General features: G+C 46.8%; 1 protein-coding gene across 6 annotated transcripts in view; it reads right to left on the reverse strand.

The window, feature by feature from the left end:
* LOC110503343 (neurobeachin) overlaps positions 1 to 13,900 on the reverse strand; it is a 330,014-nt gene that overhangs the window by 39,196 nt on the left and 276,918 nt on the right. For all 6 annotated transcript variants that reach the window (XM_036961703.1, XM_036961702.1, XM_036961698.1 and 3 more), the window contains 3 exons: positions 9,844 to 9,984; positions 8,549 to 8,668; positions 219 to 371 (listed from right to left, as the gene is read on the reverse strand). In XM_036961703.1, the coding sequence (XP_036817598.1) occupies positions 219 to 371; positions 8,549 to 8,668; positions 9,844 to 9,984 (414 nt within the window). The remainder of the gene's footprint in view (positions 1 to 218; positions 372 to 8,548; positions 8,669 to 9,843; positions 9,985 to 13,900) is intronic.

Consider the following 13,900-nt stretch of genomic DNA (forward strand, 5'->3'; position numbering starts at 1 on the left):
GTAGAGGAAGCGAGCAGAGGGTGGGAGGAGAGGAGCGGGTTAGGAGGAGGAAGAGAGCAGAGGGTGGGAGGAGAGGAGCGGGTTAGGAGGAGGAAGAGAGCAGAGGGTGGGAGGAGAGGAGCGGGTTAGGTAGAGGAAGCGAGCAGAGGGTGGGAGGAGAGGAGCGGGTTAGGTAGAGGAAGAGAGCAGGAGAGGAGGAGAGGTGTTTAGTTCCTCACCATCCGGTTGATCCTGACAAAGTCCTCAGGCTTGTTGGCCCAGGGAGGCAGTTCTACATCACACACCATGCTGCCGTCCTCCCTCTGGCCCAGGTGGTAACCATTACTGTTACCAAACATCTCTGGCAGGTAGTAGAATTCTGGAATCAACTCCTGTTGGAAACAGGCATTACCACATTATTATACACATGTTATTGATAGGTCATTACACACATTTTGTTATACCACATTATTACACATTTTAATTACACATGGCAGGTGGTAGTAAGAGTAAATGGACTGTGTACGTGTGTGTGACTTCAGGGGGAAAGGTAATACAAGCCAAATAAACAGCAGGCCATGGGTGTTAAGAGGTGCTGTAACAGTTATTTCAGCGGTGTGTGTGTGTGTGTGTGTGTGTGTGTGTGTGTGTGTGTGTGTGTGTGTGTGTGTGTGTGTGTGTGTGTGTCAGTGCAGGGCTGTGGTGATGGGGTCAGGACCTCGGCACAGAGAGGAAGAAACAAACTCCCATGATCCTCCCTGGTGTGATTCCTACTTCAAAGAGAATAAACAACTAGCTGACCCTGGAGACACCCTTAAGCCCAGTGGTCACCAACCTTTTCTGAGTCAAGATCACTTTCGGAGTCAAAACACAAGCTGAGATCTATCGCTCTTATATATTTTAAAAAAATGTAAGCCTATGCCAAATAAAAACAGTTCTCAGGGGATGAGGTTTGTGCAGTAGGCCCTAGTCCAATATCACAGCATATCGGCTATGCTTGGCCTGCCCGTATTGTTTCTTCTTAGATCATATTTCATTTCAAAACTCAAGCTACATAAAAAAATAGATCAGTTGTTACGGACAGCTGAACATACATTTAAATAATTCACTTTTTTATTTGACCCAACTAATGGTACCTGCAACTGATGGTCAGGCTCAGCGGAGGGAGGCTGAGCAGAGAGAGGGGACACTATCTTCCACCTGATGGTCAGGCTCAGCAGAGGGAGGCTGAGCAGAGAGAGGGGACACTATCTTCCACCTGATGGTCAGGCTCAGCGGAGGGAGGCTGAGCAGAGAGCGGGGACACTATCTTCCACCTGATGGTTAGGCTCAGCGGAGGGAGGCTGAGCAGAGAGAGGGGACACTATCTTCCACCTGATGGTCAGGCTCAGCAGAGGGAGGCTGAGCAGAGAGAGGGGACACTATCTTCCACCTGATGGTTAGGCTCAGCGGAGGGAGGCTGAGCAGAGAGAGGGGACACTATCTTCCACCTGATGGTCAGGCTCAGCAGAGGGAGGCTGAGCAGAGAGAGGGGACACTATCTTCCACCTGATGGTCAGGCTCAGCAGAGGGAGGCTGAGCAGAGAGAGGGGACACTATCTTCCACCTGATGGTTAGGCTCAGCAGAGGGAGGCTGAGCAGAGAGAGGGGACACTATCTTCCACCTGATGGTCAGGCTCAGCAGAGGGAGGCTGAGCAGAGAAAGGGGACACTATCTTCCACCTGATGGTTAGGCTCAGCAGAGGGAGGCTGAGCAGAGAAAGGGGACACTATCTTCCACCTGATGGTCAGGCTCAGCGGAGGGAGGCTGAGCAGAGAAAGGGGACACTATCTTCCACCTGATGGTCAGGCTCAGCGGAGGGAGGCTGAGCAGAGAGAGGGGACACTATCTTCCACCTGATGGTCAGGCTCAGCAGAGGGAGGCTGAGCAGAGAGAGGGGACACTATCTTCCACCTGATGGTCAGGCTCAGCAGAGGGAGGCTGAGCAGAGAGAGGGGACACTATCTTCCACCTGATAGTCAGGCTCAGCGGAGGGAGGCTGAGCAGAGAGAGGGGACACTATCTTCCACCTGATGGTCAGGCTCAGCGAAGGGAGGCTGAGCAGAGAGAGGGGACACTATCTTCCACCTGATGGTCAGGCTCAGCAGAGGGAGGCTGAGCAGAGAGAGGGGACACTATCTTCCACCTGATAGTCAGGCTCAGCGGAGGGAGGCTGAGCAGAGAGAGGGGACACTATCTTCCACCTGATGGTCAAGCTCAGCGGAGGGAGGCTGAGCAGAGAGAGGGGACACTATCTTCCACCTGATGGTCAGGCTCAGCGGAGGGAGGCTGAGCAGACAGAGGGGACACTATCTTCCACCTGATGGTCAGGCTCAGCGGAGGGAGGCTGAGCAGACAGAGGGGACACTATCTTCCACCTGATGGTCAGGCTCAGCAGAGGGAGGCTGAGCAGAGAAAGGGGACACTATCTTCCACCTGATGGTCAGGCTCAGCAGAGGGAGGCTGAGCAGAGAGAGGGGACACTATCTTCCACCTGATGGTCAGGCTCAGCAGAGGGAGGCTGAGCAGAGAGAGGGGACACTATCTTCCACCTGATGGTCAGGCTCAGCAGAGGGAGGCTGAGCAGAGAGAGGGGACACTATCTTCCACCTGATGGTCAGGCTCAGCAAAGGGAGGCTGAGCAGAGAGAGGGGACACTATCTTCCACCTGATGGTCAGGCTCAGCAAAGGGAGGCTGAGCAGAGAGAGGGGACACTATCTTCCACCTGATGGTCAGGCTCAGCGGAGGGAGGCTGAGCAGAGAGAGGGGACACTATCTTCCACCTGATGGCGAAACTCGAAAAGCAGTGCATTATTTCTGCCTCATGCACAAATTCATGTTGTTGTTCCTTTGACCAGAGAAAGTGAAATATTCCTCGGCATTTAAATAGACGAGCCACTAATAATGAAAACACAGGCCTCGATACACTTGGCTACTCATTCATTTCAGCTGCAGTGCTGATTGTAGCGCGAGTGGAAGTAGTGAGAAGCACGTTTTATGATTTTGAAAACAGTGTTGACCGTGTTGAATAAAAACGTAAACATAAAAAAGCAGCTCACTGCTGTATCCTTGTATCTAGTTTTCTGATCATGGTTTTAAAAGTTATGATATATGGAAGCTGCAGGCACAGTGATTTGAGCTACCAGACTGGTCAGCAGTAGACACACTTGATTTACCACTCCAGGTCTGCCGGGTAGACCAAATCAAATGGTTCGAAATGGGAACAGTTTACCCGGCCCGCAGGGCAGCTGAATCAAATGCACCTACCGCCAACAGTGAAACAAGGTGCACAAGGATTTACCGTTGGAGATCGACTAGGAATGCCTTGAAGATCACGATCGACCGGTTGGTGACCACTGCTTCAGCCTATCACAGAGTCCCCTTTCCTCCCCTTCTCTCTCTCTGACAGATGCCTCTGTAAATTGTAAATTGGACCATGTGCACAACAGGAATGTGGCGTCTCCCTCTTCTCTCTGTCAGAGCCCTCATTAGAAAACCATTTAAAACCATTTAAACTCTGTCTAGGCCTGTGTTTATCAGGAGGTGTATGTGTTGTGTGTCAGGTGTGTGTGTCAGGTGTGTGTGTATGTGTGTGGGTCAGTGACTTTGTGTTTGTGTGTGTGTGCGTGCGGGCTTGTGTGTGTGTGTGTGTGTGTGTGTGTGTGTCAGCGACTGTGTGTGTGTGTGTCAGCGGCTGTGTCTGTGTGTGTCTAAAATGTGCTGGGCCTCCTAGCTGGTTCAGTGCTAATATGAGGGCTGATTTATGAAAGCAGTGTTTGTCGTGTTCTGTGATGCTGTTGGTTTTTACCAGGCCTATGGGAGTTTGACCAGGCCTGTTGCCTATGGGAGGATAACTACAGGAGGGTAACAAGCAGGGTTTAGAGAGGAAGCTGGCATGACAGGAAACACCCCAATAAAACACCGGAGTCTGGTGTTGGTCACATTTCACTCTTTGACTGACCACAACATTGGAGGCTGTTCCCCTCCCTCCCCCCTCTCTCTCCCCTCGCTCACCTATCTCTATCTCTCTCTCCCTCTGTCTCCCTCCTTACTCTCTCTATTTGTAAACTTCCCTGTCATAACTCAGCACCAAGCCGTTAAAGCTGCCAGCTCCGCTTTCGAGCCCAGCTCCCCTGGCAGCCATTAATACAGCAACAGCCAGTTAATGGGCTTAACAAGTCAATCACACAGCCTCCATAGATAGCTATCTATGGAGCCTGTTCGCTATCTATGGAGCCTGTCAGCTAACAGCCTCCATAGCATTAGCTATATTAAATGCTGCTGGGTCCCTTCAGGTGACACACTGTAGCGTTCTGGGGTGTTACTGGGACTGTGTTACTGGGACTGTTGACTACTCACAGACTTGTCTGCCTCACCCTCTTTCACACACACACGCATGCACACGCATGACACACACACACACACACACACACACACACACACACACACACAGAGAGAGACACACACACAGATGAGCAACACTTAAAACATGTATTGTGAAGGGGAGGAGGGTGGAATGAGTGGAGGGGGGGAATGCTGGTACGAGGTCTCTTGACAATGACTTGCTCTTGTAGGTGGTCAGCTCAACACTGTTATGGCCCCCCTCCTACTCCCCCTGGTCCTGTACTCTTTGTCATGTAGTCATGACTGTCCTGATCAGGTCAGGTTACAGGAGACCACAACCCTACAGATTATCTCTCAACCCCAACAGAGAAGGAGAGATCTAGGGGTCTGAAGATGAGGGGGTTTTATGACCCCTCACGCCCCTGGTAAATCTCAGGCCACAAACAAATTCCTTTGTCCTGTTACTATGGAGAACCAACCTCAGAACATTAAACATGAAATAAAGGGACTTTGGAACAATGTTTTCCGTCAGCCACAAAGGTGGTCATGACGATAGATGGAATATGAAAATGTATGTCATTTTTGTTTTGTTATTAAAGGTTAATAGATGACGTTATTACGAAAACATTGTAACGTGAAGAGTTTTCCTAGTATATGTTTGATGTTTATACATTGTACACTGTATGGAATATATCCAAATCAAAGAGAATGTTTTGGGAATGATGAAATATGAGGTTAGTTATCTAAAATTGGATTTGAGTAAAATCTAGACCTTGCCCTCATAACTTGGTACGCCCAGAGAAATGCCCTAAAGGCGGTTACGCCCACTTCTGACACGAGGGTATAAAACCAGTGAGTAAAGATTTTCCAGAGAAGACTATGTGACCCAAGCTGCAGCCAAGCGCTAAAAAGTCAACGAACCCAGAAAGCAACACAAGTTTGGAGACAAAGAAATATTTTTCTACCCAAGCTACGGATGAGTAGCTGTGTCTAAGCGGGTGAATTCAAGTCAAACCACCTAGCATCCAATCGCAGTGAATCGTGGTATCTAAAAGGGTTCATTCCTATGCTGTGAGCTCTGAGCTACAGAGCTGTCTGTCCTCAGAAGACCCCTTCCAGAGCAAGGGTGAGGGAACAGACTCCTAAGCCAAAAGGACACTGACATCGTGAGGACGACCAGAAAGGTGCGCCGGAGAAGTGCGTCATCGAGCAGCCTGAATAGTCCCCTGAACGGTCTACGCAGAGAATCCCCACGTAATTACATCATTATATTCTAACCCATAAGAGTGGCAGTTTGGGGCAAGGCTAGGGTTAGAATAGCATAGCTGACAAATTCACCCAAATGTATATTTCTCTCGTGTACTTTCTTTTTCCTCTCTCTCTTTGACATCCCCATTTTGGGTAACACGCACCATAGTATGTTGGCCCGTTATACTGAGTTCTAATCAATAGCCTATAACGTGTTTTGTCTATGTGTAAGATTGGTGTGGTACGAACTCATTGGTGAGACCCGGGTCCGTGCAGATTCACGGACTATACGACGTTCAGAACGAGATTGTAGAGGTAACTGGTTAATTAGCGGCTGTTGTAAAATCGATATTCTGATATTCTTTGAGTTAATTTGGAAAATAGAAACTCAATAAAAGCTAGTTTTCCCATGGTGCCCCAGGTTAATGAGTTAATAATTGCTTGATTCAGTTAATCACGCCATTAGAAACATTTAATAATTCGATGAACAACAGTCGTAACATAAACTAATACAACGTCACGACAGTAGGTTACACTTTGTGAATGTAGGTAACTGTGTACCTAAGTGTCTTGGCTGTGTGCTTAGGGTCGCTGTCCTGTTGGAAGGTGAACCTTCACCCCAGTCTGAGGTCCTGAGCAGGTTTTCATTAAGGATCTATTTCCCTCTGTCCTGACTAGTCTCCCAGTCCCTGCCACTGAAAAACATCCCCACAGCATGATGCTGCCACCACCATGCTTCACCTTAGGGATGGAGCCAGGTTTCCTCCAGACGTGACGCTTGGCATTCAGGCCAAAAAGTTCAATCTTGGTTTCATCAGAGCAGAGAATCTTGTTTCTCATGGTCCGAGAGTCCTTTAGGTGCCTTTTGGCAAACTCGGTAGAACTGTGTGTGTGTGGGTAGAACTGAGTGTGTGTAGGTAGAACTGAGTGTGTGTAGGTAGAACTGTATGTGTGTAGGTAGAACTGAGTGTGTGTAGGTATAACTGAGTGTGTAGGTAGAACTGAGTGTGTAGGTAGAACTGAGTATGTAGGTAGAACTGAGTGTGTGTAGGTAGAACTGAGTGTGTAGGTAGAACTGAGTATGTAGGTAGAACTGAGTGTGTAGGTAGAACTGAGTGTGTGTAGGTAGAACTGAGTGTGTAGGTAGAACTGAGTATGTAGGTAGAACTGAGTGTGTAGGTAGAACTGAGTGTGTAGGTAGAACTGAGTGTGTAGGTAGAACTGAGTGTGTAGGTAGAACTGAGTATGTAGGTAGAACTAAGTGTGTAGATAGAACTAAGTGTGTGTATGTAGAACTGAGTATGTAGGTAGAACTGAGTGTGTAGGTAGAATTGAGTGTGTGTAGGTAGAACTGTGTATGTAGGTAGAACTGTGTGTGTAGGTAGAACTGAGTGCGTAGGTAGAACTGTCTGTGCGTAGGTAGAACTGTGTGTGTGTAGGTAGAACTGAGTGTGTGTAGGTAGAACTGTGTATGTAGGTAAAACGGTGTGTGTGTGGGTAGAACTGTGTGCGTAGGTAGAACTGAGTGCGTAGGTAGAACTGTGTTTGTGTAGGTAGAACTGTGTGTGTAGGTAGAACTGAGTGTGCGTAGGTAGAACTGTGTGCGTAGGTAGAACTGTATGTGTAGGTAGAACTGAGTGTGTGTGTGGGTAGAACTGAGTGCGTAGGTAGAACTGAGTGTGTAGGTAGAACTGAGTGTGCGTAGGTAGAACTGTGTGTGTAGGTAGAACTGAGTGTGTATAGGTAGAACTGTGTGTGTAGGTAGAACTGAGTGTGCGTAGGTAGAACTGTGTGTGTAGGTAGAACTGAGTGTGTGTAGGTAGAACTGTGTGTGTAGGTAGAACTGAGTGTGTAGGTAGAACTGAGTGTGTGTAGGTAGAACTGTGTGTGTAGGTAGAACTGTGTGTGTAGGTAGAACTGAGTGTGTGTAGGTAGAACTGTGTATGTAGGTAGAACTGTGTGTGCGTAGGTAGAACTGTGTATGTAGGTAGAACTGTGTTTGTGTAGGTAGAACTGAGTGTGTAGGTAGAACTGAGTGTGTGTAGGTAGAACTGTGTGTGTAGGTAGAACTGAGTGTGTGTAGGTAGAACTGAGTGTGTGTAGGTAAAACAATTTAGCAGAATAATGAAACACAGCTGCTGTTGTAATATCTTGTCACTCTCTCCTTTGTGCCGATAGACCAGCAGCCTGTGTGTTTCAACAGACAGGCAGACAGACATACAAGTAGTTTAAAGTAGCATGTATTTGTTAACAGGGCATGTTAGCTGGTGTGCTGCTCTCTCCCTTTCCACCACAAGCCGAGCCCAGGAAAAGTCCTGTCCGGACATAAAACACTACATTTTAAATAGCTTTTGTCATTAATGCTTTATTAATTGCCTGGGGCAACACTAACCCGACACGGGGTGTTCTAGAAATATCTGACACTTTGAGGTCAGAGCTGTTCCCGCTGTGTTACAGAGTGGCTGTGGTGGTTCAGCGTTCCTCTGTCTGCATCCCAAATGGCACCCCATTCGCTATATAGTGCACTACTTTGGACCAGGACCCATAGGGGCCATTTGGGACACATCCTCTGACTGCTCCTTTGAGAGGATGTCTTTCTTTCTTTGTCTTCAGCCGTTGTTCACATACAGTACAGCACTCCTTTGTCTTTAAAGTAAAGTTTTTATTTAATATAAGCGATAAATGAACTATGAATTTGTAAGTGCTTTAGTTATTCACTGTGTACCATGTCTCTGTTCCTCAGAGTTTGAGCACAGTGTTATTTATAATTCATGGTATATGTTTTATTGTGACGTTTCCTTCTGGGTTGTATACCGATGAACAGGGAATGCATCAGACCCACTGTAGATGCAGAGTATTTTACGCTGAGCAGAGGTTGTTTTATGGACACGCACGCACGCACACGCACACGCACACACACACACAAAGACACACACCTTGACGTCTGAGGTGTCTCTCTGGCAGTGCCTCCAGGAGCGGGTGATGGCTGAGAAGGTCCGGTCTGGATGGTCAAACTTGTTGTTGTTAGCATTCAGGAAGAACGTGGTGAAAGGCTCCTGCAAGAGAAAACATACAGACATTTTACGTTGAGCTAAGGATGTTTCATGGACACACAAACACCATACCAAACCATACTGTCAGTGAACTAGATTTTCTATTGCATGTTCAGAGTGAATAATTTATGCTCCCCTAAGGAGAGCTAATGGCTGAATTCTACTGGTTGTGACAGAGATAAGGGCAATGAGAATCTCTATTGGAACCCTAGATTCGGTAAAGAGGTCAATGGAACGCAGACTGTGGGGGATAGAAGAAGGATGCCAGATTGGTGCACATTTGACAAATCGGATCTAACAAAGTGGATATTTGTCAAATCCGTCACGATTGTCATGTATTGTCACAGGCCCACAATTTGATTACTAAAGTCCGACTTTGGCTGGATAACATATAAACAATAGCCTAAATGTAGAATAATTTTCCTGGGGGGCAATGAGGAGATTCGGGATCTTTCCTCCACGCGTTTCCATGGCATTTCCATTGTTTGGGTTGAGTTCCACCGACCTCTTTATCAATGATGTGTTTCTGTGTCTGTATATCTGATGTTCCTGTGCCAGACTAGCGTGTGTGCGTGCGCCTGTCTGTCTGTCTGTCTGTCTGTCTGTCCTCCCCTACTGTACATTACCCACAATGCCTTAGGGAGTATTAACTAGTGTGCTTCCTGGTAGCCGGGAGCGACGGTGCTAATTTGCTGATACTGTATGTGGTGTTCCCAGTCTGAGATGGAGACAGTGGTCTGATGGAGGGATGTAGGGAGGAGAGGCGGAGAGGAGGGGGAGAGTGGCAGGCAAAGGGAGAACAGGGGGGTGCTACTGACTCCCCATCAAGCTTTCTCCAATTAACGAGCTGCCTAACATATCAGATATGGACAAACCCCAGGAGGGGTAACCCTATATCTCACAATTTAGATTCCACTGGTATTTACTAAACACTAGGTGGTATCAATATGCTTTCAACTGTGTGGACTGTGTGACTCAATATCTAACTAACTTACTGTACTAGCTGCCATTTAGAACATTTTATTTTGGATAAAGAATGACATACGTCTGTCTCCACAAGTCTAAAGTCAGATAGAAAGTGTAGAAATGATAATGAACCTATATATTTGTTTGATCAACCACCCCTTTTCCAGGTACAGGGAACAGGGTATTGGGTGGATGGGGTACAGAGTACCTACTATCCTGAGCAGCCAGAGCAGGGTGGAGTTAGCGGTGGAGTAGTGGGTGTTGTAGTGATATGGGGGTGTCTGGTCCTCTTCCCAGGTCTCATAGCGCTCTGCATAGAACACTGCACGCTTGGGGTTCAACGCTCCGATTGGCTGAGGGAGAAACAGAAGTTACGTACATACAGTAGATAGAGTATGATGTTCAGTATATAACTGATTTTAAAGACTTAGCAGACAGACAGCTCCTAGATCAGGGTTGTCAAACACAAGGCCCCCGAACCAAATGAGACAATTTAATATGGCCCGCCATGTTGTCATGGCAAAAAAAGGCCACAGGAGTTTAGTAAGGCCTGCTATTGATATTACAGTAATTACGTACCTAGTCAATGGATAAAACAAGAAATATATTACTTTACAACCCAAATATTGACCTTTGATAGCATGTTTCAATACTTCCACCATAACACAGGAACAGAAGCCAAGTCAATATTACACTCTGGGTCCCAGACTCTCTGTATAAGGCCGAGACTCATTCTGGGTCCCAAATAGCAACCCATTCCCAATATAGCGCACTACCATTGGGTAATAGGATGCCACTAACTATGTGGGTAATATGATGCCATTTGTGACGCGCCCTACGCCAATATTATGACACTGAGACTCACTCTGGGTCCCAAGCCTTTGCTTTCTCATGTGTTTCTAAGACAATCTAATTAGCCATTAAAATACATGTACTGGAGAATGGTTTCTCTGCCTTCTCAATCACCCTGGCCAACAGACAGCCATTGAAGGTATATTGGCAGTCATTGTTAATACACTCAGTGCTATTGGTCAGTGGGGGAGGGTGTGTATCCGTGTCTCAGATTGACCACAGGAATCATGGGAAATCTACCCCAACAAAGCCCTTGATTCAGACCAGCTGCAGCTAGTGGAGAGACCAACGACTAAAAATAAAATAACTTTAATATCAAATCATTAAGACTGTGCCGTTACTCCAGTATTCCCGTGACTAGAGTTATGAGAGTGTTACAACACAAAAAGCTGCTTTCCAAATGACATTCAATTCTCTATATAGTGCACTCGTTTTGACCAGAAGGACCTGGACATATAGTACATAGGCTTCCATATGAGATGCAGCCAGACTTTCTCATCATCTTCATTATGTTCCAACAGCCCATAGCTCCCTCTATGTGGCACAGAACACATGGCATTAGTAGGAATGACTAGCGCTCAACTCTCTCACTCCAAACCAACTGGTCACGTCTGGTTTCCTTCTACGTTCCTTTCTTTCCCCTCCAACGTAATGACCGTCCACATCAATGTTAGCACGATGAGAGAGAATAAAAGAGAAGTTTATTGAGATCTGCTGAGATTTACGAGGTGATAATAGGCTGTCATGTGACGTATGGGGCCAGCTGTGATTGGGCTGTGGGCTACAGGAAGTCAGACATGCTGGTAAACATCCAGGAGGAACCAGGCTGGTCTCAGTCATCTTAGCCCAATCATAGCTGCAGCTGGACAGCACAGCCAGATAATAGGACAGACTGGGTTTCAACCCGGTTCTGACAACCAGATAACATGTCCCACAGCTAACACAGTCTCACAGCTAACACGGTCTCACAGCTAGCACGGTCTCACAGCTAACATGGTCTCATTGCTAACATGGTCTCACAGCTAACATGGCTTCACAGCTAACATGGTCTCAATGCTAACGTGGTCTGATAGCTAACGTGGTCTAATAGCTAACGTGGTCTCACAGCTCACGTGGTCTCACAGCTAACGTGGTCTCACAGCTAACGTGGTCTCACAGCTAACATGGCCTCACAGCTAACACGGTCTCACAGCTAACACGGTCTCATAGCTAACATGGTCTCACAGCTAACACGGTCTCATAGCTAACACGGTCTCACAGCTAACACGGTCTCATAGCTAACACGGTCTCACAGCTAACACGGTCTCACAGCTAACACGGTCTCACAGCTAACATGGTCTCATAGCTAACACGGTCTCACAGCTAACACAGTCTCACAGCTAACACGGTCTCACAGCTAACACGGTCTCACAGCTAACATGGTCTCTTAGCTAACATGGTCTCATAACTAACATGGTCTCATAACTAACATGGTCTCACAGCTAACATGGTCTCACAGCTAACATGGTCTCATAGCTAACATGGTCTCACAGATAACATGGTCTCACAGCTAACATGGTCTCATAGCTAACATGGTCTCATAACTAACATGGTCTCATAACTAACATGGTCTCACAACTAACACGGTCTCACAGCTAACATGGTCTCACAGCTAACATGGTCTCATAGCTAACATGGTCTCACAGCTAACATGGTCTCACAGCTAACATGGTCTCATAACTAACATGGTCTCACAGCTAACATGGTCTCATAACTAACATGGTCTCACAGCTAACATGGTCTCATAGCTAACATGGTCTCAGAGCTAACATGGTCTCACAGCTAACATGGTCTCATAACTAACATGGTCTCACAGCTAACATGGTCTCATAGCTAACATGGTCTCACAGCTAACATGGTCTCACAGCTAACATGGTCTCATAGCTAACATGGTCTCACAGCTAACATGGTCTCACAGCTAACGTGGTCTCATAGCTAACATGGTCTCAGAGCTAACGTGGTCTCATAGCTAACATGGTCTCACAGCTAACATGGTCTCATAGCTAACATGGTCTCAGAGCTAACGTGGTCTCATAGCTAACATGGTCTCATAGCTAACATGGTCTCAGAGCTAACATGGTCTCAGAGCTAACGTGGTCTCATAGCTAACATGGTCTCATCGCTAACATGGTCTCAGAGCTAACGTGGTCTCATAGCTAACATGGTCTCATAGCTAACATGGTCTCACAGCTAACGTGGTTTCATAGCTAACATGGTCTCATAGCTAACATGGTCTCAGAGCTAACGTGGTCTCATAGCTAACATGGTCTCATAGCTAACATGGTCTCAGAGCTAACATGGTCTCATAGCTAACATGGTCTCATAGCTAACATGGTCTCAGAGCTAACGTGGTCTCATACCTAACATGGTCTCATAGCTAACATGGTCTCAGAGCTACCGTGGTCTCATAGCTAACATGGTCTCAGAGCTAACGTGGTCTCATAGCTAACATGGTCTCATAGCTAACATGGTCTCACAGCTAACATGGTCTCAGAGCTAACATGGTCTCAGAGCTAACGTGGTCTCATAGCTAACATGGTCTCATAGCTAACATGGTCTCAGAGCTAACGTGGTCTCATAGCTAACATGGTCTCAGAGCTAACATGGTCTCAGAGCTAACATGGTCTCATAGCTTACATGGTCTCATAGCTAACATGGTCTCAGAGCTAACGTGGTCTCATAGCTAACATGGTCTCATAGCTAACATGGTCTCAGAGCTAACGTGGTCTCATAGCTAACATGGTCTCATAGCTAACATGGTCTCAGAGCTAACATGGTCTCATAGCTAACATGGTCTCATAGCTAACATGGTCTCAGAGCTAACGTGGTCTCATAGCTAACATGGTCTCATAGCTAACATGGTCTCAGAGCTACCGTGGTCTCATAGCTAACATGGTCTCACAGCTAACATGGTCTCAGAGCTAACATGGTCTCAGAGCTAACATGGTCTCAGAGCTAACATGGTCTCATAGCTAACATGGTCTCATAGCTAACATGGTCTCAGAGCTAACGTGGTCTCATAGCTAACATGGTCTCATAGCTAACATGGTCTCAGAGCTACCGTGGTCTCATAGCTAACATGGTCTCACAGCTAACATGGTCTCAGAGCTAACATGGTCTCAGAGCTAACGTGGTCTCATAGCTAAGATGGTCTCATAGCTAACATGGTCTCAGAGCTAACGTGGTCTCATAGCTAACATGGTCTCAGAGCTAACATGGTCTCAGAGCTAACATGGTCTCATAGCTTACATGGTCTCATAGCTAACATGGTCTCAGAGCTATCGTGGTCTCATAGCTAGCCAAGAACCCCAAATACGGTCAATATGAATATTTCCACTAAACCCAGCAGCAGGATGGATGTCACATCTTAAGGACAAA

This window comes from Oncorhynchus mykiss, chromosome 24, assembly GCF_013265735.2.
Source record: "Oncorhynchus mykiss isolate Arlee chromosome 24, USDA_OmykA_1.1, whole genome shotgun sequence".
NCBI lineage: Eukaryota > Metazoa > Chordata > Actinopteri > Salmoniformes > Salmonidae > Oncorhynchus > Oncorhynchus mykiss.